This window comes from Sorex fumeus, unplaced genomic scaffold (assembly GCF_029834395.1).
Source record: "Sorex fumeus unplaced genomic scaffold, SorFum_2.1 ptg000002l, whole genome shotgun sequence".
In the NCBI taxonomy this organism is placed as follows: domain Eukaryota; kingdom Metazoa; phylum Chordata; class Mammalia; order Eulipotyphla; family Soricidae; genus Sorex; species Sorex fumeus.
The window spans coordinates 13,044,079-13,069,142 of NW_026606059.1; the positions used below are offsets into that span (position 1 = coordinate 13,044,079).

General features: G+C 40.7%; 2 protein-coding genes across 2 annotated transcripts in view; both read left to right on the top strand.

Annotated features, from left to right (window-relative positions):
- The first annotated feature begins 1,423 nt into the window (after positions 1-1,423).
- LOC130021786 (uncharacterized) lies at positions 1,424-2,269 on the top strand. Its single transcript, XM_056112599.1, has one exon. It carries the CDS (start codon positions 1,424-1,426, stop codon positions 2,267-2,269), a length of 846 nt encoding a protein of 281 aa, XP_055968574.1.
- Positions 2,270-3,359: 1,090 nt separating this feature from the next.
- MMP16 (matrix metallopeptidase 16) overlaps positions 3,360-25,064 on the top strand; it is a 302,144-nt gene continuing 280,439 nt past the window's right edge. The window contains exon 1 of the mRNA XM_056110867.1: positions 3,360-3,491. Within this exon, the coding sequence (XP_055966842.1) occupies positions 3,360-3,491 (132 nt within the window). The remainder of the gene's footprint in view (positions 3,492-25,064) is intronic.

Below are 25,064 nucleotides of genomic sequence, written 5' to 3' on the forward strand. Positions count from 1 at the left end.
ATGTATATCTTTGTTCTGAGTACTTATACTTTCCCGGATAAACAGGTTGTTTGCAGTGAGAAATCACTCCATGCTGATACTGGAAACGTATCCAACTTGCATTCTACTACCTTGATAAGTTCTAGTAACATTCTGGCTCATTTAGCAAGGACTACAACCTTTAGAACCGTTTCCTCTTGTGTATGGCTTATGTAAAAGCTTTTCCTCCCTCCTTTCAATTCCATTCCAAGGATCAGAGTGAATATAAACTCTGTCCCTTCAAGGGCCGATTTCCGAATTTTGTACTTTGTTAGATACAATGTAAAAATTAATTATACTTGATTTATTAGCAAATATTCTCCATCACATTTTGTTACATTATAAATTCCTATATAATAGACTTGCTTCTTTGGGCATATTATCTAACCTACTGGTTATCAAACTGCTAAGAGCAAAAACAGATTTCTTTTGGGGAGGGTAGGGTGTTGGGCCACATCTAATAGTTCTCAGGCTTACTCCAGTTTCTGTGCTCAGAGGCTAGTTCGGAGGTGTTTAGGGAACCATAAGTGGCGCTAGGGACTGAATCAGCGTGCTTGCAAACGCCTGAACCCCAATACGATCTCTCCTCCCCTAGAAACGAATGACTTTGTGAAAAGTCACTGGTATGTAGTGGGAATTGCATTAAGCCGGCGTCAGGAATCTTAGTTCTAAATTCTTCCACTCAAACCATTTGCAGGAAAGTTCTCGTATCTCTGAAATGAAAACCAAACCTTTAGGGATGTTGCGAGAATTCAATGAATAGTGAAGAAGCATTATGCCGTTCTAATATACCATGCAGTATATGATACTTTTTGTTTTTCTTGGGTCCACACTCAGAGAGACTCAGACCTTACTGGGGCGGTCTGTGCTCAGGGATCACTACTGGAAGTGCTCAGGGACCATTTGTGGTGCCGTGGATGGAGCTTAGGTTGGTGGTGTGTAAAGCAAGTACTTTACCCGCTGCACATTTTTTTTTTGGTCAGATCTTAAATTCTTTTTTTTTCTTCTTTTTTGGGGTCACACTCTGCGATACACAGGGGTTACTTCTGGCTCGTGCACTCAGGAATCACTCCTCGCGGTGCTCAGAGGACCATATGGGATGAGGGGAATCAAACGCGTCGGCTGCGTTCAAGGCAAACGCCCGCCACTCTGTACTATTGCTCCAGACCCAGATCTTAAATTCTATTGCAGAGAGGACGTTGTGTACAATGATCAGTTGGTAAGCGCTACCTGAGTGTAGAAACAGTTTGGGTGGGTCCTATTGCCTTCAGTCTATAAAGGAATAGCTGCTGAGTACTAGGAAGTGTGTGTGTGTGTGTGTGTGTGTGTGTGTGTGTGTCTTTAGGTTACACACTGTTACATCCTGTGCCATTTCCGGCAGGCTCTTTTCACCTGCTTACCAAACATGACCTCCAATTTTATTTCTTGCTTTCTTAGCGTGCTCTCCAGAATTCCTCGCCGTCAATTCCCTCTTCCACCTCGCCGAGGCAGCGGTGCTACCTGGCCCAGCCTTGCTTCTCCACCTCGCCAGCCTTTCTTTCCCGCGAGCTCCTTTTCCCCTCTGCTGGCTGCCAGGGAGAAGCACAGCGCTTGGCACGGCCCCAGACAGATGCCAGCCCGACTCCCTTCCCCCCCGCGCCCTCTTGTAGCCAAACCATCACCTGCCAAGGGCCGGCGGCTACTGCCCCGCCGTGCCCTGGCGCACGCGGCCGAGGCTGGCGCCCTTCCTGGCAACCCCGTCGGAAGTTCGGCGCCCGCAGCGCGACCAGCATCCCGCCAGTATCCCCGCCAGCATCTCACCAGTATCTCCGCCCGCATCCCCGCCAGCATCCCTGCCCGCATTCCCGCCAGCATCCCCGCCTGGGCCTGCAGCTCCCCGGGCCCGGTCCGCGCGCAGCCGCGTCCTCCCGCGGGGACCCGGATCCTGGGGCTTGTCCTCGCCCCCCACAGCGCCCCTCCCCCGCTGCTCGGGACTGAGGTTTCCAACACCAGCACCACCTCGCCCACCTTCCCCGGTGTGAACGCGATCACAGAGGGGAACCTCTTTGGAAATGTGTCCATTTCCTTCCCGCGCCCCGGGACGACTGAGCGCCCCGAGCCCCCAGGAGGGGAGGAACAAAGCCCAGCTCCGCGGAGACACCCCCCCCCCCACCAGCACCCCACCCCGTCCGTGCAGATGCTCACAGACCTACACCATGAAATGGGGGCTGGGGTGACGGGAGGGCGAATGCGGGGTGGCCCACTCGTCTAGGGGGTCCCTAAGAAAGTTTGGGACACTCAGGACTGGCCGTGTCCAGCTTTCCAAAGTGGGGAGCGTGCTCAAGCACGGGGGGTCGCGGGAGGGCGGGGCCGGGCCACGTTAGGGTCCGCTGGCCGCGGGAGACGGTGCACGGGTGGGACCGGGCGACCCCGCGGTCGTGTGAAGCCCCCAGTCCTCCCCTGGGCCTGCCCGCCGCTCCCCCGGGGGTCTGCGCCTCTCCCGGCCCCGGACGGTCTGGGGGCTGCCATGCAGCTGCGCGCGCGCGTGCGCGGATGTATGAACGCATCTGTGTGTGCGTGTGTGCGAGGAGGGGCGTGGGCGTGTGTGCAGCGTGCGCGCGCGTGCATATGTGTGTGCATGTGTGTGTGCGCGCGCGCGTGTATTTGTGTGTGCATGTGTGTGTGTGCGCGCGCGCGCGGGCCCAGGAGGGTCCTGAGCTCGTGTGCAGTGTGTGCGCGCGCGTGCGTGTCTATATGTGTGTGCATGTGCGTGCGTGAGTGCATGTGTGCGTGTGTGTGTGCGCGCGGTCGCGCGCAGACGAGGAGGGTCCTCGGGCTCTTGTGCCGTGTGTGCGCGCGTGCGTGAAGATCTCTGTGTGTGCAGGCGTGTGCGTAGGTATGTGTGTGTGTCCGTGTGTGTGTGCCTGTGTGTGTCCGTGTGCGTGTGTGCGTGCGCGCGCGCGGCCGAGGCTTGTGCGCGCGCGCGCGCGGGTGCGCGGCGCGGGCCGGGAAGGAGGAGTTATGTAGATCACGGATGAAGCCGTGGAGGGGCGAGGCGGGGAGGGCAGGAGCAGCCGAGCCCCGCGCCAGGAGCGGCCCAGGCCCTGCCCGCACAAGCCGGCGGCGGCGTTGGAGGACGCGGGCGGGCGCGGGCAGCGGGAGCCGCGGGGGCGACGGGCCCGGGGGACGGTCCATGCCAGCGGCCGCGGCTCGGCGGGGAGCCGTCTCCACCCCTTCCCGGCGGCGGGTGAACCTGCGGGCGCCTTCCCCACCCCGGCACTTTTTTTCGGAAGGAAGCAGGGAGGGAGGGAGAGGGGAAGCGACCGAGGGGAGCTCGTCCATCCGCTGAAGCGCAGTTCACTATGATCTTACTCGCACCCTGCACTGCAAGACGGTTGGATTTCGTGCATCACTCGGGGCTCTTCCTCCTGCACACCCTGATCTGGATTGTCTGCGCGAGCGTCTGCGGAACGGAGCAGTATTTCAATGTGGAGGTAAGAGTCTGCGAGCGCTTTCTGCCTCCCCCACTCCCACCACCAGCCTGGGCTCTGCTCTGAAACATTTTTTTTTTTTCTTTCCTGGAGTCTGAGTCCGGGGATCCGCGTCGCCCGGAGCCGCTGGGGGAACCCGATACATTGTTTCCTTTGCAGCAGCCAAGGTTCCAGTTGAGTTTCCCTGTGTCGGAGGTGATGGATGCGCTTGAGGTGGGAATCCGTTATCCCCGGCAGCACAAAGCAGGATGCTGCGCGCTCCGGAGATACAATTGTAGTCAGTTCATGATTTTTTTTTTTGGTCCCCATTAGGGGAAGAGCTGAAGTCCTCCCATAGAGCAAACGTGGGGTTCCATCAGAGCTGCTGGAGTTTGGGATGGAGATACTGCTGGGGGTGGGGTGGGGGGGATGCAGAATCTATCGCTTGCCCTCCTGTGCCGCCTTAGTATTGTTCCTGAGATCTTTCCTTGTTTTGTACCTAACAAAGGAGTTTAAAAAAATCAAAGCATCCAGAGGAGAGCATGGGAATGCTTGATGTGTTTAATAACACTGTGACAAAACACTGACGAGATGGTCTCTTTGTCGCTTAGACAGAACTTAATACACCGTAACTAGATCTGGCTTCATAGAGGACGTGAAATCCATCTCTTTTGAACCGTCTTTTCCCCTCCCCCGCCAAGTGAAAATAAACGTGGCCCCATGTAATAGTTCCGAGGTGTGTTTTTAATTTGAATTTACACACTCATGACAAATGGGGGAGGGGGGTTACACTGTCATGTGCTTAACTTTGATAGCGTTGGGAACCGGCAGACACAAAGCAAAAGGGAACTTAAGGATAAGTACTTGTCAGACCTCTGCCAAAGAACTCTTCCTATCATCAACTCCTCACTAAAACCAGAGCTGTGTAATAAATCCGTGGCAGTGTGTACACCTGGGCTCTGTCACCAGTTTGTCATGGACACAGAGAAATGCAGACCCTCAAAAGTCTTTCTTAGTAAAATCTGCCCCTTTGGATGAGTCCATCAGTCTCCTGACACCTCGGAAGAATTATGATTAAGACCAAAGTGGATTTTTAAAATACTGTTAATCCTTTAAAGCTTACTGTCATTTTGTTGGGAGTGTGTGTTTACACAATAGCAGGACCTGTTGCATTGTATTTGAATATGTTTCATGTAGCAGATTTATGTCCAAAGTATGCATAATACATGCCATGTGTGAGGGCACATTCTGAATATAACTCTGTTTATATAAACCATTCTCAGGACTCCATGTAATGGAAGTGATGGTGGGTGGAGAAACAGAATTGTTGGAAAAAAGAACTATTATCCAAAGATTTAAAGAATTTTGCAGATGTTAAGCCTGATTATATTCTTCAAGACCCCCCCCCCCGAAAAAACCGAAGTGCTTAACCCTTTGCCAAATACATTACTTTTTCTGAATTTAAAAAATAAAAGGTGGAAAGATGAATTTAAAAGTTGACTTTACATGCTGTCAAAGGTGAAATTTTGGAATTAGATACTAGAGACAAATTTTGCTCTACCTAACATTTAACTCAAGAGAAAATTTAATATTGGAAAGGAAGAAAAATGTAGTGTCTAGACGAGCAATCCAAGTATCGAGTTGTTACTTCTAATGTTATAAATTGAAGGGGCTATCACTTCTGATTGGTGTGGTGGTGTTGGTGGTGAGGTGTGTGTGTGTGGAGGGGGAGGGTTGAGTTTGAAAGTAAGGGCTTGGTTTTCTCTTGGTCCAAGTGAAGAGGAAGCCAGAGCCTATACTGAGAGCTAACTTCTTTGGGAACATACTATGATTGGCTTCAGAAATTATTAGGTAGTAGCAATGGTTTGATTATTTGATTTCCTTCTAGGGGCTAAGTAAACATTTTGTTTTGCTTCTTTATGTGATGCCCTCGGTCACTTAAGATTATTTGCAAGAAAAACTTATAACCCTACAAAAAATATTTTTGAATTTTCATTGTCACTTCATTATGTAAAAATAGTTCATGGGAAGACGCTATTTGGTCATTTTTAGAGTATCTAAGTTATTATATATATATCTATATACATATATATATTGCACAACAGGAAGGTTTAAAGATGAAAGATAAGACACATTGGATTCAGAGGAGAATTTGCAATGAGTTTGACTAGATTATTCTCCATGGCTCGTATTATTGTCAAAGGCATTTTTGAAAAGCTCTTGAGCAATTCTTTAGAACAGTGTAAATGCTTCTTCCTGTGTAATGATCACCACTAACATTGTTTAACCACAACAGTTCAACCTGCTATTGAAAACATAGGGAAACAAGTATTTTTTTTCATATGAATGTCTGCCTCATTCATTTTTATTAGGTTTTTTTTTTTGTATAGGAAGCACTAATGTTAAGAATGGTCCATCACATCTTTCTTCTCTAGAAAAGGCACTCACGTTGTGTTCCTCATAATTGGTTTCAAAACATACACTGGGAATGATTGAGTTGATTGACTCTCAAGGACAGACTTGAAACAGGAACGCTATCAATCATGCATGATGCTCGTATGAGCATGAATTTTTTTCTAGCATGCACACCAAGTTATTAGAGTTGGAAGGAGGCTTCTTAGAGGTGCTTTTTAGGCAGTCAACTGAGATTACAATGATTTATCCACAACTGACCAGACCCCTTTTCCTTATTCATCTTCTAATTTAAGGTTTAGAAAGCCTGTTACCCCCTGGAGGATGGTGAGTGCTTAGAAGTATTCATGTTAACCCTTTCCTGTCTGATATTCTTAGACAAAAATATGAAGAAAATGCCTGTTATTTTTAGCACTTGACATTTTTTCCAGATCAGAGCAAGAGATAGGCTGACTGAAGCCTGTTCCAGAGAAAGAAAGAAAGACTGCATTTGGTTTGTTTGGGTTTGGGGCCACACCCGCCGGGTGGTGCTTGGGTTTACTCCTGGCTCTGTGCTCAGGACTTACTCTTGGTAGGACTCAGGGGACCATGTGTGGTACAGGAGACCATATGTGTACTGGGAAATAGAACCTGGGTTAGCTGTGTGCAAGGAAAGTGGTTTGCCTGCTGTACTATGTCTCTGCCCATGTTTGTTTTATTTGTAGAAGCAAAGGAACATCACTTGGAGCTAAGAAAGGGTCAGCCTGTGCCAGTAGTATGACTGTAAAAGCAATGCCATGCATTTTTCTCCTTATATAGTTCAGGTAGAATACTTCTACGCTAAATTCTCAGTGTACATTTCTTTAAAGGCTTGCCCCTCTTTTTAGGAAGTGAGTCTTCCAGTATATATTCATTCACATAGTGCAAAGAATGTACATTGCTAATATTCACTAAAAATCACAGATTGATGCCATTGGAGCACAGTCTGAATCAGTAATGTTGATTGGCCAATACAAGCTACATTACTATGAGAATGAGGTTGTAATAGCTATACTTACAAAAGTATTTAATCTCCAGACTAATTTTCGTATTTTAGTGATAATTTTTATAATTTTGAACGCTCTTTCTCGGTCTCTCCTACATTTCATTTTGCTTTGTTTTACTGCATTTGTTTTGTGAAATTTGAGCTACATTATACTTCATGATAGTAAACTTTGTTAGCTTTGATAGCTTGTCTTATGTTAAATTAATGAATAGCACAGTTTTATTGTTTTCCAGACAATTTTCCAATAAGAATTCTTTAATGGTGAAATAAAAATATGTAGTACTCTGAATAATACATAAAGGCATAAGAAAATCATCCATTTTTGTCACCAAAAATCCTGGTTAAACAACAGTTGATTTTTGTTACTTAAATTAAAGGCAGAAAAGAGTTTCTGGATTTAGTGGATATTTTATGATAAATACTTTGAATGAAGAGTACAACCATTTTCTATCTTTTTCTTGCAATATCTTTTCTCTAATTGATCCACATTGATTATTCACCCTCGTTAGACTCACCAGCGGCATTGTTATCTTGTTTATAAATTTGGCAGTAGTTGTTTGTGATGCATTTCAGAAATCAAAGACCATATTTTATAGATTTTACAATTCTGTCCCGGGGCCAGTTTGCAGATCATTTTTCTGGGAACATGTTTTACTTCAGCTGCTCGTGGACAGATTGTGACCTCATGATCTGGTCAGCCTCCCTGAGTAAGGAGAGCTCTGTAAGCACATCCCAGAAAGCGCCATCGTATCAGTCAACGGGATGACTGCATGACTGACTCATAAACGTTTAAGCTCCTTTGAGATTCTGAGCTCTGTGGACTGAGGACTTCAACGCTGGCCATGAAACCCCAGTGCTGAATAAGACTCAGGATTCTCAGCCCCATGGGCCACACCTCATGCCTTTCTCTGTTCACAGTGGCTTGGTCAGGTTGCCCAAGTCTATGGGAATTCAAGAAAGTCTTAGAGCTGAGATTTGCTCAAATGATGGATGGTCTCTTGATACCCACTTATGAAATTCAAAGAGAAAGACCATCGCAGGCCACCCTCTTCAACCTACCTGTCATTTCTTTTAACCTCTTTTTTCTCTCAAGGAAGGAAAAGAGCTGGGTCCAGTTTTTATATCACTGGAGTTTGGTTTTAAAGTAACACACCTAAATTTTTCAGTTTTTTATTATTGTGGTCTTTCAGGTTATCATCATAAGGAAATTTCAACTTTCTTGTTTAGTGATATCATTTATTTGTAACTGGATGAACTCATAGAAGTTAAATGCATGAGTTGACCTACTCCAGCTATTCAAAGTGTACCTCTTCAGAGTGTTTAGTAAATGCTACTTGGAATAATTTTGGAGCCGCGAGGAAAAAAGCCATTGAACATATAAATCCATTAGTTAAGCTTATCCATTGTCAAAACAGAAGTACTTATTTTTTATGTGCCTTCAGCAATTTTCTGACCCAAAAACATATATATATATATATATATATATCAAGTAGAGTTAGCTATGTTACAATTATTTTCCGTGGTGATTCATTCTAAATATCTGTGAATGTAATTATACCCATCAATTTTATTGTTAAGTAATATGTATATATATATATATACATACACATATACCTATATAGATATAGGGATAGTAGTATAATGGTATAATGGACTCAGTTTTGAGAGCTCATATCTTGGAAACTGAGTCTCTGGTAATCTAATCTCAGCTCTTTTAATCATAGTACCTACCTCATAGCGTTGTTTTAATATTTAAATGAATGCATGTATCTATAGTATTAAATTCTTTCATGTAGGTAAATCCATTACCTTTTAAATGTCATTAGTCTTGTCCAACTGTTTATGGACAAGAATGCCTCTAATTATGCAAAAGTCTATGAAGTTAGGGTATACCAGTTAGTCTAGAAAGATTTTGTTTCGATACAGTTTTCGTAAAAAAAAAATCTAATGTATCGAAAATCAACGGATTCAACATCTTTATATATTCCGCTAGTGGGTTTTTCTTAGACAGTTTAGTTCGGGAATGTGATTTTCACATTTTGTCTTGTCATCTGTTACTATCATAGAATGTTAAGTTCAGATCACACCCTTTTTTCCAAGACTGAATTTGCTGAAATCTGTTCATCTTTTCTAATATCATGGATAATAAATAGGACTTTATGATTCAGAGAGAGCCTGTTTATTTTAATTGGCTGAAGTCCAAGGCCCAAGTACTTCCTTTCTGCAGTAGGAGTAAGATTCAGCATATAATTTTGCCCAGCTCTATGGTATAGCCCACATTCAAATTCAGAATATTAGCAGGAGAGAATAAAAATGGGCAGAGATGGATTAAAATGTTTTTTTATTTATATAATGAAAAGTGAATTAAAGAAATGACTATATCCTTCTTATCTATATAATATTGGGAATGGTATTGTATAATGGAACAGTGGGTGAGGTGATACAGTCTAACTAATTCTGGTACAATAAATAGTGTTTTGTTCTTGAACAAAGGTTATGTTTTTAATGCCTCTGTCTGCAAAACTGAGAGTTGAGCTAAACTATTGCTAAGGTCATTTCCAAATTTGAAATTTGATTGCATTTATGTTTAAGCTCCTATTTATATAGCCAGAGGGAATGGAGATAAATACTTGTCTTGTAAATATTCTTGGTCATGAAGGTAGAGTAATTCAAACTAAAATCTATCTCATGAGGAAATAAATACCTAATGTACAGCAAGTGTCATATTTGTCATCATCTGTAGTGACGCAGAGTTCCATTTTCAATATAACCCTAGTCTTCTGCTGAGTAGTAAAATCACTGGCAGCAAACTGTATATAATTTGAAAATCAATTGTTGGCCAGGGTAACAAAGTTTAAAATTTTAATGTTAGAAACATGGTTTAATGTGATTTTGTCATTATACGCTTGTACAGCATATAATACAAGTGGCCCTTTCATCACCATAGGCAAGTTGGAATAAAATAGAAAACTTATTTTGGAAGAAGGGTCTCAAAATTTAAATCTGTCACCCATCTATAAATTTTTATGTATTTTTTGGTAAAATTAAGTGCTGCTACTGTTTTGTTCCTTTTCCTATTTGTTCCTTTTCCTATTTATGGAAAGTTGTCTTGGTACAACTTTTACTTGGTAAGGGTTATGGTTTGTTTTATGTAACCTATTGAAGTTTGAATGTGAAAATTTACATTTTTATGAAGTGTATAGCTTATTTGGTCTACAAAAACATCTACCTTAGAAGACAAAGCTACTAAATATACTTTGTTGACCCCTTATGTTGCTTTCATTGTTTTTTTCCTTGGGAAATTTATGTATAGATTTGGAAGTATTCATGTTTTGAGGTAGCCTGTTCTGTTGTGATTCTTGTCACTTAATCTTTCAAATGCATATGCTTGGCCTTATTGCTCTGCCATGACGATTCGGAGTTGTATATTCTTAGCTTTAGATGAACGATTATGTTGCTGAGTCAGAGTCACATAAGGACTAACTAGCTCACTGAGAAAGAAACTTCTAGGTATTGCCCCATGTCTCTGATTTTATGTGACTTGTGGTGTAGTATACAAAAGACTGCTAGAGGGAGCTATTGAGCTGTTTAACGATGCCAATGGCGTGGAAGTGGTATCTTTTATACCAAGTGGTTTCGAATCAAACACTGGTTCAACCAGATGTCTTAAAATAAATCATACATAGACAATCATAGAGAGCTCAGTGAAATCTATGAACATGTGATTCACAATTTAACATGTAAGCTGTGTTTACTGAGAGCCACTTGGTACAAGTGATTACATACTTGATGAACTGAGGGGAAAAATGTCACACTCCTGGGAAGAGAGTTATTCCAGACAGGAGAATATGACAAATAATTTTATATTATAGCATGGAATTTCTTTGCTTTTATATGTGGAACAGGTCAGACATTATACATTACCGTGACTGTAAGTGCTTTTGGTGTTTTCATTTGAACTGAAATGCCAAATGAAATTCTTGTAGTCTTACTGATTAAAGTCAGATAAACGTGATTATGTGTAACAAAATACAATTTAAAACTGGTGAGGCTGGGGACTGAAGTGATAGTATAGTGATCAGACCCCTTGCCTTGCACACCATCAGTCCGGGTTCCATCCCTGGTATCCCTTACATTTCCCCAATCCCTCTAGGAGCACAGAGCCAAGACTAAGTCTTGAATTATTAGGGTGTGGCCCCCCAAAAGCAAAATCCAAAACACTGCTGAGACTACAATAATTTTATTTTTCTATTCTCTATTGAACATTATGGAATAAATATATATATTTTTAAGGAAAGCCTTTTCTTAATATACAGCTTTGCCTATTCCTTGAAAAAACAACTGGTCACAAGTGAGTCACATACAAAAAGTGTGAAATAGTGTTTGTATCTTTAACTGGAGCCCACATGTTCTCAGTCGAGCAGATTATGTGACCAGCACATGAAAGGAGAGACACAAAAGGCATGCCAGCACTTAATGCATTGGCCAGGCCAGCATTTAATTAAGATGTCATTGCCTTCTCACCAGTATTACTCAAATTTTCAGTTGAGTGAAGTAAAATATGAATACATGAAGTTAACTATGACCCAACAGACAGATGCGCGTGGAAGAGATAGTCCTTAGGACGATGTGTTCCAATGACCATGTCAACCCAAATAAGTTACTCACCACGAAGGAACTTTGCAGTATTCGTATTAGTCACGCTGAAAACCAGGGGTAATAAACTATCCCTTTAAGAGGGAAGCGCGATACGTTTATGAACCTTATTTCATGTCCCCAAATTGCATGCACCTGCAGTGATGTCAGTGGAATGTGGGCAAGTGCCTGATGCACAGTCAGACTCGGAGTGATGTCAGTGGAGGTATTTTTTTCCATGGCAACTTGCACAGTCAAACTCATACCATGTGTTAATAGCTTCTCATTGTTTATAGGCATTCAGAATTTGAATTTGGTTTGATATTTTTAATGTCTGTGCATGTATTTTCTCTTTAAACAATTGCTTGGCGGTTTTTATGTGTTTATTTTTGGCTTTGTTTTGTTTTATTTTGTTTTTTTTTTTTTGCTTCCCTTTGGTTTCTGAGCCACACTTGGCTGTGTGCAAGACTTAACTCCTAGCTCTGTACTCAGAGTTCAGTCCTGATGGACTCGGGGATCATGTAGGATACTGGGGATCAAAACCAGGTCAGTGAGTACAAGACAAGCACCTTACCTTTTGCCCAAATACCAGTGGGTATGTCTGAGGTGACTGTCTTCTAGGCATTATAGTTTCTAGAGTTTATTTTCATCTATAAGACCAACTGGATAAAAGGCACAAGAAAACTGATGGTGGGGAATTGGCACTAGTGGAGGAATGGGTATGTGACCATTGTGTAATTGAAACCCAAGCACAAAACTTTGTAAGTCTACAACTGTACCTCATGGTGTCTCACTAATAAAAATTTAAAAAAAAATGACGAATCTTTTTTTCTGGTTGAGGCAGGTGGTATAGCGGGTAGGGTACCTGCCTTTCACAGAGACAGTAGGGTTATCCAGCCTGTTTTGATTCCCAGCACTGCATATGTTCCCCAGACCCTAGGAGGAGGGACTGCTGAGCACTGTCAGGAGAAAACCCCGAGCACAGCTGTGTGAAATCTCTTCTCAGTTTACTATTTCAAATATATTTATTGACTTTGGATCTGATGGTAGTTTTCCTGAAATAGATCATTGTAAAGATGCATCAGTTGCCTCAGTATTCTGTTTCGAATAAGCGTGAACTCTGGCTATTATTCTGGAGGTCTTGGGAACTCCGTGCTGGCGTTGACAACACTGAGCAAGCATCTTCAATCCTTCAGACTCTGGCTGTCCATAGAATGCAGGACTCAATTGGCTCAGGATTAGCATTTCAAAAGAGGACTGTTTCTCAGCCTCTCAAGGAAGGTGAGAATGGGGCTGGTTTTATGCAGTTTCTCAGTGATAAATGTCCATTTAACTATCCCACTTTCTCCAGAAGCTGTATATTACAATAGCCATGTGCAGGGACTTTGGAACGTATTGCTAAGACTTTAATTCAGATATGGAGAGAGTGAGATAGTTTATTCCCGTTTCTTCATGTGTGAAAGAGAGATACTAATAGCTAGCTCCAGTGTGAGAGTGATGTTGAAAACAAGAGATCATGGGCCAAGTGGGGGAAACAGTCTCCTTCTCCAAAAAAATTTTTCCAAAATGAACAAAATTATGGAATAAAATATTGGTTCTCATATCACCACTGAGAATCAGGTAGTGAAAGCTAATCACACTTGAGAGATGAAACAAAGAAAGTGGGCACCATTATTGACTCAGTTTACCAACTTAGAGACTTTTTAAGTGACTTTAAGGGAAGTTAGAATATTGTTGACTCTAACGGCAGCCCTGAATACAGGAGCGAGCAGAAGCTGGGAGTATGGGAACCCCTCTATGACCAGGGCATTCAGTCAGACAATTGGAGAAGAGGAATCTGGGTTGATTAAAAACCCCAGAGATCTGCAGAGTTCCCACTTTTAATATTCAGCTGAAAACAGTTCTGTACCTTTCTGTGAAACAATGACTGTGGGCAGGGAAAAGACATCCCAGGAATATAACCGGATAATGGTTAGTGATCATGCTCCAAGCATTGGCAATAGGACCTTTCCCATCAATTCTAGTAGAAAACATCATCAATCAGAGGTCTTGGGGAAAGTGGCAGAAGGGTCTTGTCTCAGGAGTGGGAAATAATAAGCCCTGAACTGAAACCCGAAAACTGCTTTTTTAATTGAAAAGACAAACAACCTGAAAGATTCTGACCTCACTATTTTATAATAAAGTTCAATAAGAATTGTGGAAATAGAAAAGATAATCTGGCACCCAACTGCTTAAAATTCACAATGGCTGGCATCCAATAAAAAAAGCCTGTGGAGAAATAGGGAAAAAAAAATCATGAGCAGACAAGTTGCTCTATTTCAACTGACTCAGAAACGGCACATGTTAGAAATAAGCAGATTAGAGTAGTATAATTGTATTTTTATGTTTAAAAAATGAAGTATGGGAGAGAATGAAAAGTAATTACAAAGTAAGAGGAGGAAAATACACTATGCATTGAAATTTATAGCAAGTTTTGCTTCCTGAAGGAAAAAAAATAGTAGACTTAGAAAACATACAGTTAACCAAGAAGTATATTTTTGAAAAATGCTCCGCATCATTGATCATTAGAACAGCATTGAATCATCACCTAACATCAGTGAGAGTGGTACACATTATAGAGAATAAAACAACCTGTGTTTGTACAATGTGGGGGAGAAGGGACCCTCATCCATTGCTGATGTAATTGTATGTTGACTGGTTCAGTATTTTTTGAACAGCAATGTGGATCCTTCTCAAAAAACAAAAACAAAAAACAACCTAGGAATTGAGCTTCCATATAACCCTGCAACCCCACTTTTGTGTATCCACCCCTAGATCCTCCAAGTTAGCCAAAAAAGCCTTTTGTGTGTCTATGCTAATTGCAGCAAATTCACAGTATCCAGAAAATGAAGACAACTCAAATGTCCAAGAACAGATGACTGGGTAAAGAAACTCAGGTATATAAGCACAATGGAATACTACTCAGCTGTTCAGATAAACAAAAATAAATTATGCAATTTGCCATTGTGGGGTTGGGACTGGAAGATATCGTGCTGAGTGAAGTCAGAAGGGACAGATGCAGAATAATCTCTCTCATGTGTGTGTATTAAAAACCCGTAGTAAGAGAATTCAGATGCCAAAAGAAATAGAATTTAAGAACTGGTTTAGAGAATGGAGCTAACCAGGTCATGGGAACAGGGACAGCAGGCTGGGGGCGGTGAACCAGTATAGGAGGGGGTGAGTAGGTCAGGGAGGGACCTTGAGACAGTGTCTGAGGGCAGTAGGCACACTGGTGGTGGGTGTCATCTAGGAGTGCTGTGTGCATGAGACTATATCTTTCACAGTGCTGGCAAATGGCGAATTATTGTGACTATAAGAAAACAACATGTATTCCCCTGTAAAACAAAACAAAATAAAGCAAAATCAGAAAATCATCAGTAGAAGCTCTCCACAGTGGATCAGGGAATACAACTGTTTTAGCAATTGAATGCAACTTCACTGAGTTATTGGACAACTTCTACTGGACTTGTACATATGTAATATGAATGTCTGAATTGGGAGAGAATATGAGTATTTTGTGATGTACTGTCAACAAATATTTCCTTCTTTGTTTGAAAGTATATATATTCACATCCAAGAAACTTAATGAATGGCAAGTATAAACTTCATGAAGGAATCTGCACTAAGGCTTACATTAATTAAATCATTCAGTGGTTAAAGATGGAAAAGTAATGAAACCATTAGGGATTAAAGTACACTTCATGTACATAAGAATAGCATCAAACTTAAAAATATATGTAATGATGAAATATTTGTTTTAAAGAAGGAAAATGAGAAGTCTTAGGGAAAAGACTGACAATGCCAAAACAAAGAAAAATAATGCCACTCGGAATTTTTTCCTCAGTGAAGATATCTTCCAGAACTTAGGGAACTTATCTATGTACCTGTGTATCTGTGTATTTACCTATGTTTCTGTCTGTCTGTCTATCTATCTATCTATCTGTCTGTCTGTCTGTCTGTCTGTCTATCTATCTATCTATCTATCTATCTATCTATCTATCTATCTCTGAAATGAATATATATGTAATGTATATCTACCTAGGAATGAATAGGAATGGATATGTAATACACACACACACATACCACATACATACATACATACATAGGGCTGGAGCGAGAGCACAGAGGGTAAGGCATTTGCCTTGTATGCGGCCGACCCGGGGACCCGGGTTCGATTCCTCCGCCCTTCTCAGAGAGCCTGGCAAGCTATGAGAGTATCGCGCCCTCATGGCAGAGCCTGGCAAGCTGCACATGACGTATTTGTTACGCCAAAAACAGTAACAACAAATCTCACAATGGAGATGTTACTGGTGCCCGCGCGAGCAAATTGATGAACAACGGGAGGACAGTGCTGTAGTGCTGCATACGTACACACATATCATGCTGGGGATGGAACTGGATAGACGTGCACATGGCAAACACCATACCTGCTGTACTATTACTTCAGCCCAAGGGGAAAAAATTCTGTGCAGATAGTATCTGAAAGAAAATATTATCAGTATCTAATCGTGCTTGAAATATTCAAACTCCTCAACTATATGGAGTGCTGGGAATTGAACCTGGGTCGGCATATTCAAGCCAAGCGCCTTCCTTACCTGATGTACTATCTAACCAGATTCTGAAACCTAAGTGTTTCAAGAAATGTGCATATTTATTTAAACGTAATAAATTCACAGTTGAAATTGATTAAATGTTTATTAAGGATTAAGCTTACAAGAAGAGTAAAAATGGACATTTGATTTAGAAAAGCCAGTTTCATGTGTTTATTCACACTAATTCAGAGCATTCATGCCTGGTAAATTCAATCGTAATGTTGGTCAAAATCAAAATAGAAGGCAAATACCATTTTTCAAAAGTAGTTTTGACCAACTTAGAGAAGATCCTTGACTATATGTTCAGAACCACCACACTAGCAGTCAAACAATTCTCTCTTTTCTTCTCATATATATGTACAGCAAGATCTTTTTAGTTTAGTCTTCATCAAAATACTTAAATTTTCCTTTCTTCCTCACCCTTCTGCCTTTTCTTATAGTGCTCCTCTAATCTTCAACGTTATTACCAGATACTAACTCTATATACCCTTAAAGTAACATTCTCTACTTCCTTTCAAAGTACCTTTCATAATTATAATCAAAGAATATTTTATCTTACATTAAAATTGGACACTGATGTATGTGAGGCAGGCAAAAAGCTCACTTTTGCAATTACTCCTGAAAAATCCAATAAGTGACTTATAAATTGCTAAGATTTGGCCCAGGAACACAAGTAAGCCAAGAAAGGATCAGCTTCCTTTTTTTGTGCCTTTTAGTTGAAGTATTTGTGTCTAAAATGTGTAGGCCTAATTTATATTTACTGGAGGGTAAATTTATGGGAAGTCCAATTGATTTTTTCTCTTTTTGTGTAAATATATGTTAAATTTTGTATAGTAGAATACTTTAAATATGTGAACATGTGAACATAATTTGTTGTACAAGGGGTTGTTTTTTGCAATAAATTTGTATCGGTCTCTCATAGTAAATCATAACTTTATTATGAGACAGAAATATACGTTGGCCTTCATTTGATTATATGAACTACACATTGTCATGAAATAAGTAGATCGCATACTAGAAATTTAAAGAGATTTTGAGTGGATTATCCCGTTCTTACTCATGGTTGTTCGTTTAGTTGAACTGATATTTTTTAATCCATTTCAGTACTTGTCTTTCCCCCAAACTAATTTGAACTTTACTATGTGAAAATATGGCATTAACATTCCATTTTATTTTGTTGATCTACTTGAAATATTTAACTTCTGACACCCAATGATGATGTTTATCTTATTAATTAATGGAAAACTGGTGAGTAGCATGGAAATATGTATTTTTTAAAGTGATCTCTTATGTATATTGCTATAACTAGGGTTTTCCATCTTCCTTAGCTCATAGGAAATTTATATAATAATTACTTAGCTTGGTTTTATAATAAATTATAAAATTTGTCAGCTTTTCAAAATACCTTTTTAAAATACCTTCTTATTGATTGTGGTTCTGTGATTTATAATTCCGCTAATAATGGTTTCCCATGCATATAATTCCAACACCACACCTATCACCAGTGTAACCACTTCTGTTCCCCAAGGACCCCAGCACCCTTTACTTTAAACTTCCCCCCCATTGGTTTTGTGGATTTAGTTCTTAGACTGTCGTCATGTTTTTTTTAGAGATGTCTGTCAGAACCTAAGGGCAATATAAACAGAAAATAGCCTTGTTCTAGTTTAGTGACTTCAGCCACAGTCAGTACCACTGATAAACAACTCATCTCCCAAGACGGCATTTAGAAAAGACAAAACGTTCCTTTTATTTCAGTGGACATCTTAAATCATTTTAACCCGTCTTTTAGCTGCCTACCTGGATGAAAGCAGTAACTGATATGGTGTCAACATTTGCATCCATTAGCATGCATAACCTTAATAGTGAATGAATAAGCACATACTTTGAATTTCTTTTGAAAAGCATATAGTAAAATTGGGAAGTTTTTTCTTATAACACAATATTGAAGATACATGAAGAATTTGCTCAAGGATGGTGAATTTCATACATTTGTTTCTCTTGTCAAACACCTGTACCTTTTTTATTAACACTGTATAAATAGGGGGGAAAAAGGGTTTCATCAGTGTTTCATTGATATGTCTACTCCCTATCTGTTTTATGGCTCCTTAGGATGGAAGAAGATGAAGCCATCTGGATATTAAATAGTCCATTTTTCATTTTTACATTTAACTGGAAAAATGAGTGTTTTATCATCATATGTTCAGAATGGCAACACTGAACTAAATCTCTTGGTTGACAGTATCCATCTACTTCCAGGCTTCAGGTCCCATTCTTTTTTTTTTTTACATGTTTTTTTTTAACATGGTAAGTTTCTAGGCACTAGTGCTGGAGAGATAATACAGCAGGCAAGGCACAGCCTTTACTATAGCCAAGCTGCCTTCCAGTTTCTTGCATTGCAGATAGTCCCTCGAGCCCTATCAGGAGTAGTCCTTGAGCATAGAACAGGAGTAAAATCTATTGCTAAATGTGCCTCTAAACCAATTAAAAGTTTTTTTTCTAGAAACACAAGTACATTTATACACATGCCCTTTCTTCCCCCTCCTCTCCCCTCCCCTCCCCTCCTCTCCCCTCCCCTTCCCCACCCTCCCTCTTCTTCTCCCCTCCCCTCCCCTCCCCCTCCCTCCCTACCTCCCTTCCTCCCTCCCTCCTTTTCTTCCTCCTTCCTTCCTTCCTTCCTTCCTTCCTTCCTTCCTTCCTTCCTTCCTTCCTTCCTTCCCACATTATACATAATATTTATAGGTAAAGGTAAAGGTAAAGGCCCTCCCGTTGATCGTCGATTTGCTCGAGCGGGCCCAGTAACGTCTCCATTGGAGACTTTGTTGTTACTGTGTCTGGCATATCGAGTACTCTCAGTAGCTTGCCGGGCTCTCCGAGAGGGGCGGAGGAATCGAACTCGGGTCGGCCATGTTGGCCGCTTGTAAGGCGAACGCCCTACCCGCTGTGCTATCGCTAAGTTTTTTAAATACTGTATTTGGAAATCACCACACATAGAAAATTATACTTATTTGTCAATGTAGCATAATTTATTTCCTTATAATCCTGCTGCTGAGCAAATTAATTTCTTTATACACTGATTATTTCTATTTCAAAAAATAATGCTGAATGCTCTATGTATGACTATCTAGTAAATACATGCTTTGGAATTGAAATTGCTTTATTTGTGGCTAAATGTCTTTTTAATTTGGTCTATTTTGACAAATTGCTAACCCAATAACTTATCAAATTCAGTGTTTATCAGCAATTTTTGAGTATGCTTAATTTCATCCTTATCTGCCAATACTTAAAATTTTCCTACTCTAGTCAGTGAAAAATTAAATTAATATTAATATTCTTGGTTGGAGCGATAGCACAGAGGGTAGGGCATTTGCCTTGCATGTGGCCGACCCGGGTTTGATTCCTCCATCCCTCTTGGAGAGCCCGGCAAGCTACTTGAAGTATCCCGCCCGCATGGCAAAGCCTGGCAAGCTATCCGTGATGTATTCGATATGCCAAAGACAGTAACAAGTCTCACAATGGAGACATTACTGGTACTTGCTCGAGCAAATTGATGAACAGCAGGAGGAGGGTGCTGCAGTGCTATTAATATTCTACTTTACATTTAATTTTCTTATTTAGCAAGGACTTCCTTTGGCTAACATTAAGGTTTTTTTTTTAATCTTCTTTCATTTATTTATAAGAACTCTACATAATTTAAGAAAAATTATTATATGTAATAATATAAATTTGTTGATGGAATTTGGGTGTGCTAAAATATTTTACCAGTTTTTAGTATTGTTTTATAGCCTGACTTCAGTTTTATGTATCAGGCTTTAAAAAACCTGTAACATTTAACTTTTAGAAAACTTTTTTACTTTCTGTCTTTCTAGTCAATTTTTCCTTTTGTTAAATCTTAGAGATATGTAGTTCTTTTGGTGTAACACTGAAATTAGAATCTTCTAGTTCCCCCCAAGTTGATTCTATATCTTTTCCTGGATATAAGTTAAGGTTTTGTAGATAGCAAATAACTATAAAGTACAGTGACCTGAGACACACGTAACATGATTTGGTGGATTCATGACTTGTTCAGGGCACCTGATTTGTGTCACCTGTCTAGGGTGACTTTTCTGTCTGTACTTCCTATACTCCTGAGATCTGAGGCAAATAAGAACGTGTTGCCTTGGTGAGGAAAAAAACACTCTAGAGAAAAAAACCAGTTACATGTGATGTCGCTCTGAAGTCTTAGAAGCACGAGTCTATGCATATATACATATTTTCAGATATATATATATATATATTCGAAAGCTCACACCACTCAACATTTAATGATATGTTAGTGATATCCTAAAGAATGTCTTAATGGCCCCTGCCAAAATAGAACAATCTTCACGCTGTTTCCTCTTCGGATACTTTTTTGGTAGCGTTTTCAATGGTTTTTCATAAGAAACAATGCAAAATATATGATTTCAGTTGTGCTTTGGGACAGGGCTTGGGACTTGGGATGGAGACACCCCAAATATGGTGGTGGGAAGGTGTAATGGTGGTGGGATTGGTGTTTGAATATTAAATGCAATAAAATATTGTGAACTACCTTTTCCATTTTCTCTTGAAGTTTACTTATGCCTAATTATTATTGGTACATATTTTAATGTAGTGTAGTTATTTTTTGTTTGTTTGTTTTGGGGCCACATCCAGTGGTGCTCTGTGGTTACTCCTGACTCTGCACTCAGGAATCACTCCTGGTGGGCTCAGGGGACCGTATGGGATGCTGGGAATGGAACCCAGGATGGCTGTGTGCAAGGCAAGTGCTTTACCCGCTGTACTATCTTTCCAGCCCCTCAATGTAGACTAATTTTGATGGGTACAGTTGCACTTACCCGTCATTTTTTTTCTGGAAGCCCGTTAGTTGTTTCTGCCCAGAACTTGGTACCCTAAGATACTGACCACTCTTTCCAGAGACAACACGGCATGTGGTTCCCATTACATTCACCTTTTCCACGTGAATGTTTTTGGCATTGCCTAACATAGCTGGCATTTACATTTATTTTACTAGGGAAGAAATGTCAGCCTAAGTATATACATATGCATTCTAGTTCTGCATTCAAGTCTGTATCTAGTATCTAAGGTATGCAAAACTAGATATGAAGATAGACAAGGCATGACAGTAATACATCCATAAAACAGTACGTTTCCAAGTTCTGATGTTTATAATATAACCTATCAGTTATAGACTTCTTTATAGACTCTTTTATAGGTTAGGGAAAAACCTACTCTGAATAGTACTCTGTGAATACTCTGTTTTCTGAGGTATGATTTAGATATGATTAACTATAAGCTTTTTCAAATGTTGTCATTACAAGATACATTGTAAACAGTGTAATAATAATAGAAATCACCTCAGATTGACTCATTTGATGAAGTCATGGTAATGCACTTCTTCCAGAGTGACACAGATAGATGAAAAGTTCATAGTATTAGCATTGAAGACTTTGGAATTTGGATGGCTTTATAAATTTTATATTGATACAAGTGGATAAATAAAAGTGTAAAGCTAGAATTATGTATTCACTTTATGAACAGAGGAGGTCAACCATAAAAAATGAACTAATCTGTTTGCAATATAGTCTTTTAAAATTAGGAACAGATGTATTTGTAGCTACAGAGCTTTTTTACTGAATAAGTGCAGCTTTATTCCTCTGCCCATTGTACCTCTTCTCTCATGGGAGATTCTTTCTTGACCAGTTCCTCCATAGTGTGTGATCTAAATAGATTAAAATTTAAAAAGGGAAAATATGAGTCAGTGCTAAACAAGTTATAGGCATAGGTAGGATGTTAGAAATGCTCTCAACTATACCTATGAAGTTTTATATTAAAGAAGTGCGACCAATTGATTCACAAGTTATTTTACTTATATATTGACACTCAATTTAAGCCCTTTACAACTTCTACAATGTAAGGCATGTATTTGAAATAGGATATTACAAGGCAACATAGATAATAATCTTTCATACAGTCAGTCACAGAGCCAGTTATCACTGAGCTGAGCTAATGTCAAAAGAACTTAACTTGTTTTATTCATCACGTCTTATTATCACTTGTTCTTTTTGTGCCATGGAGTTGTGGGTCACTTACTATCATGTGCAGATGAGTCCTTTGGTGGAACCTGGGTAAGGTGAGAATTCTCTCCTCCAGGTCTCTTCCAGGAGACCTGTGGTAGAATTTGAGATTCTTCATTGTGAATAGTCTTCCCTCCCTCTAGGTGAGTTTAAAGGTGCCCAATCATTGATCAGGCTTTGGGACACACGATTATACAGTTTCCTCAAGGATTGTTATCTGAGCAATTCCACGTGTTTCTCATTTCTTTCTCTAAATTGAATTCAGGTTTACTGGCCTGTAATTCTCTGGTTCATCTCTTGTTCCACATGTAAATTTGGCAATTACAAGCAGTACATTTTCTACCTCCCAGTCTGTACTTTGATGCTTAGCTAAACTTGCCTTTTTAACACTCTTTGTAGCATGAGGTGTGTGTATGTGAGGCAGGGCGATGTGTGTGTGTGGGGGGGGGGGGGAGGGGAGTTGGTCAGCAGGGGGCAAGAAGATAGAAACATTTTAAGACTATTATGAACCAACTGCCAAATGTTCCTACCAATGTATTTCCTAATGGTGACCTTTAAGTGGATTTCTCACGTTGTCTCTTTCCTTCTAGTCGCTTTGTGCAGTCAGAGGTATAATTTTAGCAATCTCTAATACTTTATTTAGCCATCGGTTTGGTTTCTCTCTGCCACTTTAGACAGGCCTGGATCTTTGCTTCGTGTACACTTGAATTCACTTGTGTTTAAGAGAACATCAGATTTGGGTTGACTCTGGATGCTGTTCCTCCAACTGCAATCTTCATAGAGTTGACTTTTTTCCTTTAAAAAACACTCATCATGAGCCATGCGATTTGCAAATATATCAAGCACTATGATAGAGTTATCGTACTTGATTTCAGATTTAACACTGCAATAATATCACAGTATTCACTTTCTAAACAAGAAAACTGAGGCCACAGGAAAGTAGAGAAACTTGCCTTATCAAAGTCTTATACATCATAGTCTAGGGACCCGCATTGGGCACTGTTAACTCTAAAACACTTAGGCCACCACTGCACAGTCCTTAGTAAGTCAGGGCAGACTCCAAGTCAGCCTGTATGAGAACCCTCCCAATGAGAGCATCACTGATTCTTCATTCCTCTTCTCTAATTGGTCCTTTCATTTCGAGCGACTCATAGGTAACTTGAACAGATGCCATTGGGCTACACTGGCACGCGACAGGGATGAATGGAGACATTACTGGTGCCCGCTCGAGCAAATCGACGACTAACGGGAAGTTAAGTGATTAACTGATAGGTAACTTGGGCGTGAGCCACACTCAAAGAGATCATCTTTATGTTTCATCCGAATAGCTGGTGTAGATTTCTTCTCCTTATTCCCCTTGAGGGGGCTGTTCCATGTTTCATCCTTTCTTGGTTTTTCACAGCAAAGTTGTCCCTGTTGGGGAGAAGCATTTCTTCAATATCCAGATATTGGCATGTCTTTCTTGAGGCACGTTTTTCCAGTCCCATCCCTCACTAGCTGCCACTGGTGGTGGTGGTGACCAGGTGACCAAATACTGCCTATACTGCCTCTAACGATGTCCCAAAGTGGTCTTTAAGGTCACTTTCAGACAATATAGAGGAATGTAGGTCATCAGACACAATGCAGGTAGCTATGTACGAGCGACCCTCTTGAACAAAGTTATTTTTCAGCCAATTTGATCAAAATACAATAATGAAGGAGTAATACTAATGAAATCCCATGGTTGAGTAATGTAATAGTGTATTTATTTACAGTGAATATGCTGAACGTTATTTTATTTTTAAAAAATGTTTTATTATTTTTTGGGGCTGGAGCGATTGCACAGCGGTAGGACATTTGCCTTATAAGCAGCCAACATGGCCGACCCGAGTTCGATTCCTCTGCCCCTCTCAGAGAACCCGGCAAGCTATCGAGAGTATCTCGCCCGCAAGGCAGAGCCTGGCAAGCCACCCGTGACATATTCGATATGTCAGACACAGTAACAACAGAGTCTCCAATGGAGATGTTACTGGGCCTGCTTGAGCAAATCGATGAACAACGGGAGGACCGTGTGATTATTTTTTAGAGCATTACAAAGTCATTCATGATTGGATTTGAGTCATACAGTGTTCCAACACCCATCCCTCTACCAGTGGACATTCTCAGCACCAGTATCGCCAGGTTCTCGCCCATCACCCCCCACTTCTTACCCCTTGCCTGCCTCTTTGGCTCTCTCTCTCTCTTTCTCTCTCTCTCTCTCTCTCTCTCTCTCTCTCCTTTTGGGCATTGTAGTTTGCAATATTGATACTGGAATGTTATCAAGAATATTTCTTACCTACTTTTAACCCTCGGATCTTGTCAAGTGTGGTCATTCCCAGCTATTATTGTGATAGTGGTCTCTTCTCTATCTTACCTGCAATTAGCCCCACCCATACTTGTGGTTAGTTTCAATCATTGACCAGCCTCCTAACCGCTGTTTACCTTGGCCATGGATATTATTATTCTAATATATATATGTATCATAAATGAATACAGTCATTCTATATCTGTCTCTTTCCTTCTGACTCATTTCACTCAGCTTGATACTCTCCATGTCCATCCATTTTAGGCAAATTTCATGACTTCATTTTTCCTGACAGCTGCATAGTATTCCATTATGTAGATGGGCCATAGTTTCTTTATCCATTTGTCTGTTCTTGGGGACTCAGGTTGTTTCCAGATTCTGACTATGGTGAATAGTGCTGCAATGAACAAAGGGGGTTCAGATGGTGTTTTGCTGTGTGACTGGGCCCCCGGGGTATATTCCCAGAAGTGGTATTGCTGG

What these genes read in the sequence shown, in the direction of transcription:
- LOC130021786 (XM_056112599.1), top strand. Translation starts at nt 1,424, where the DNA reads ATGACCTCCAATTTTATTTCTTGCTTTCTTAGCGTGCTCTCCAGAATT.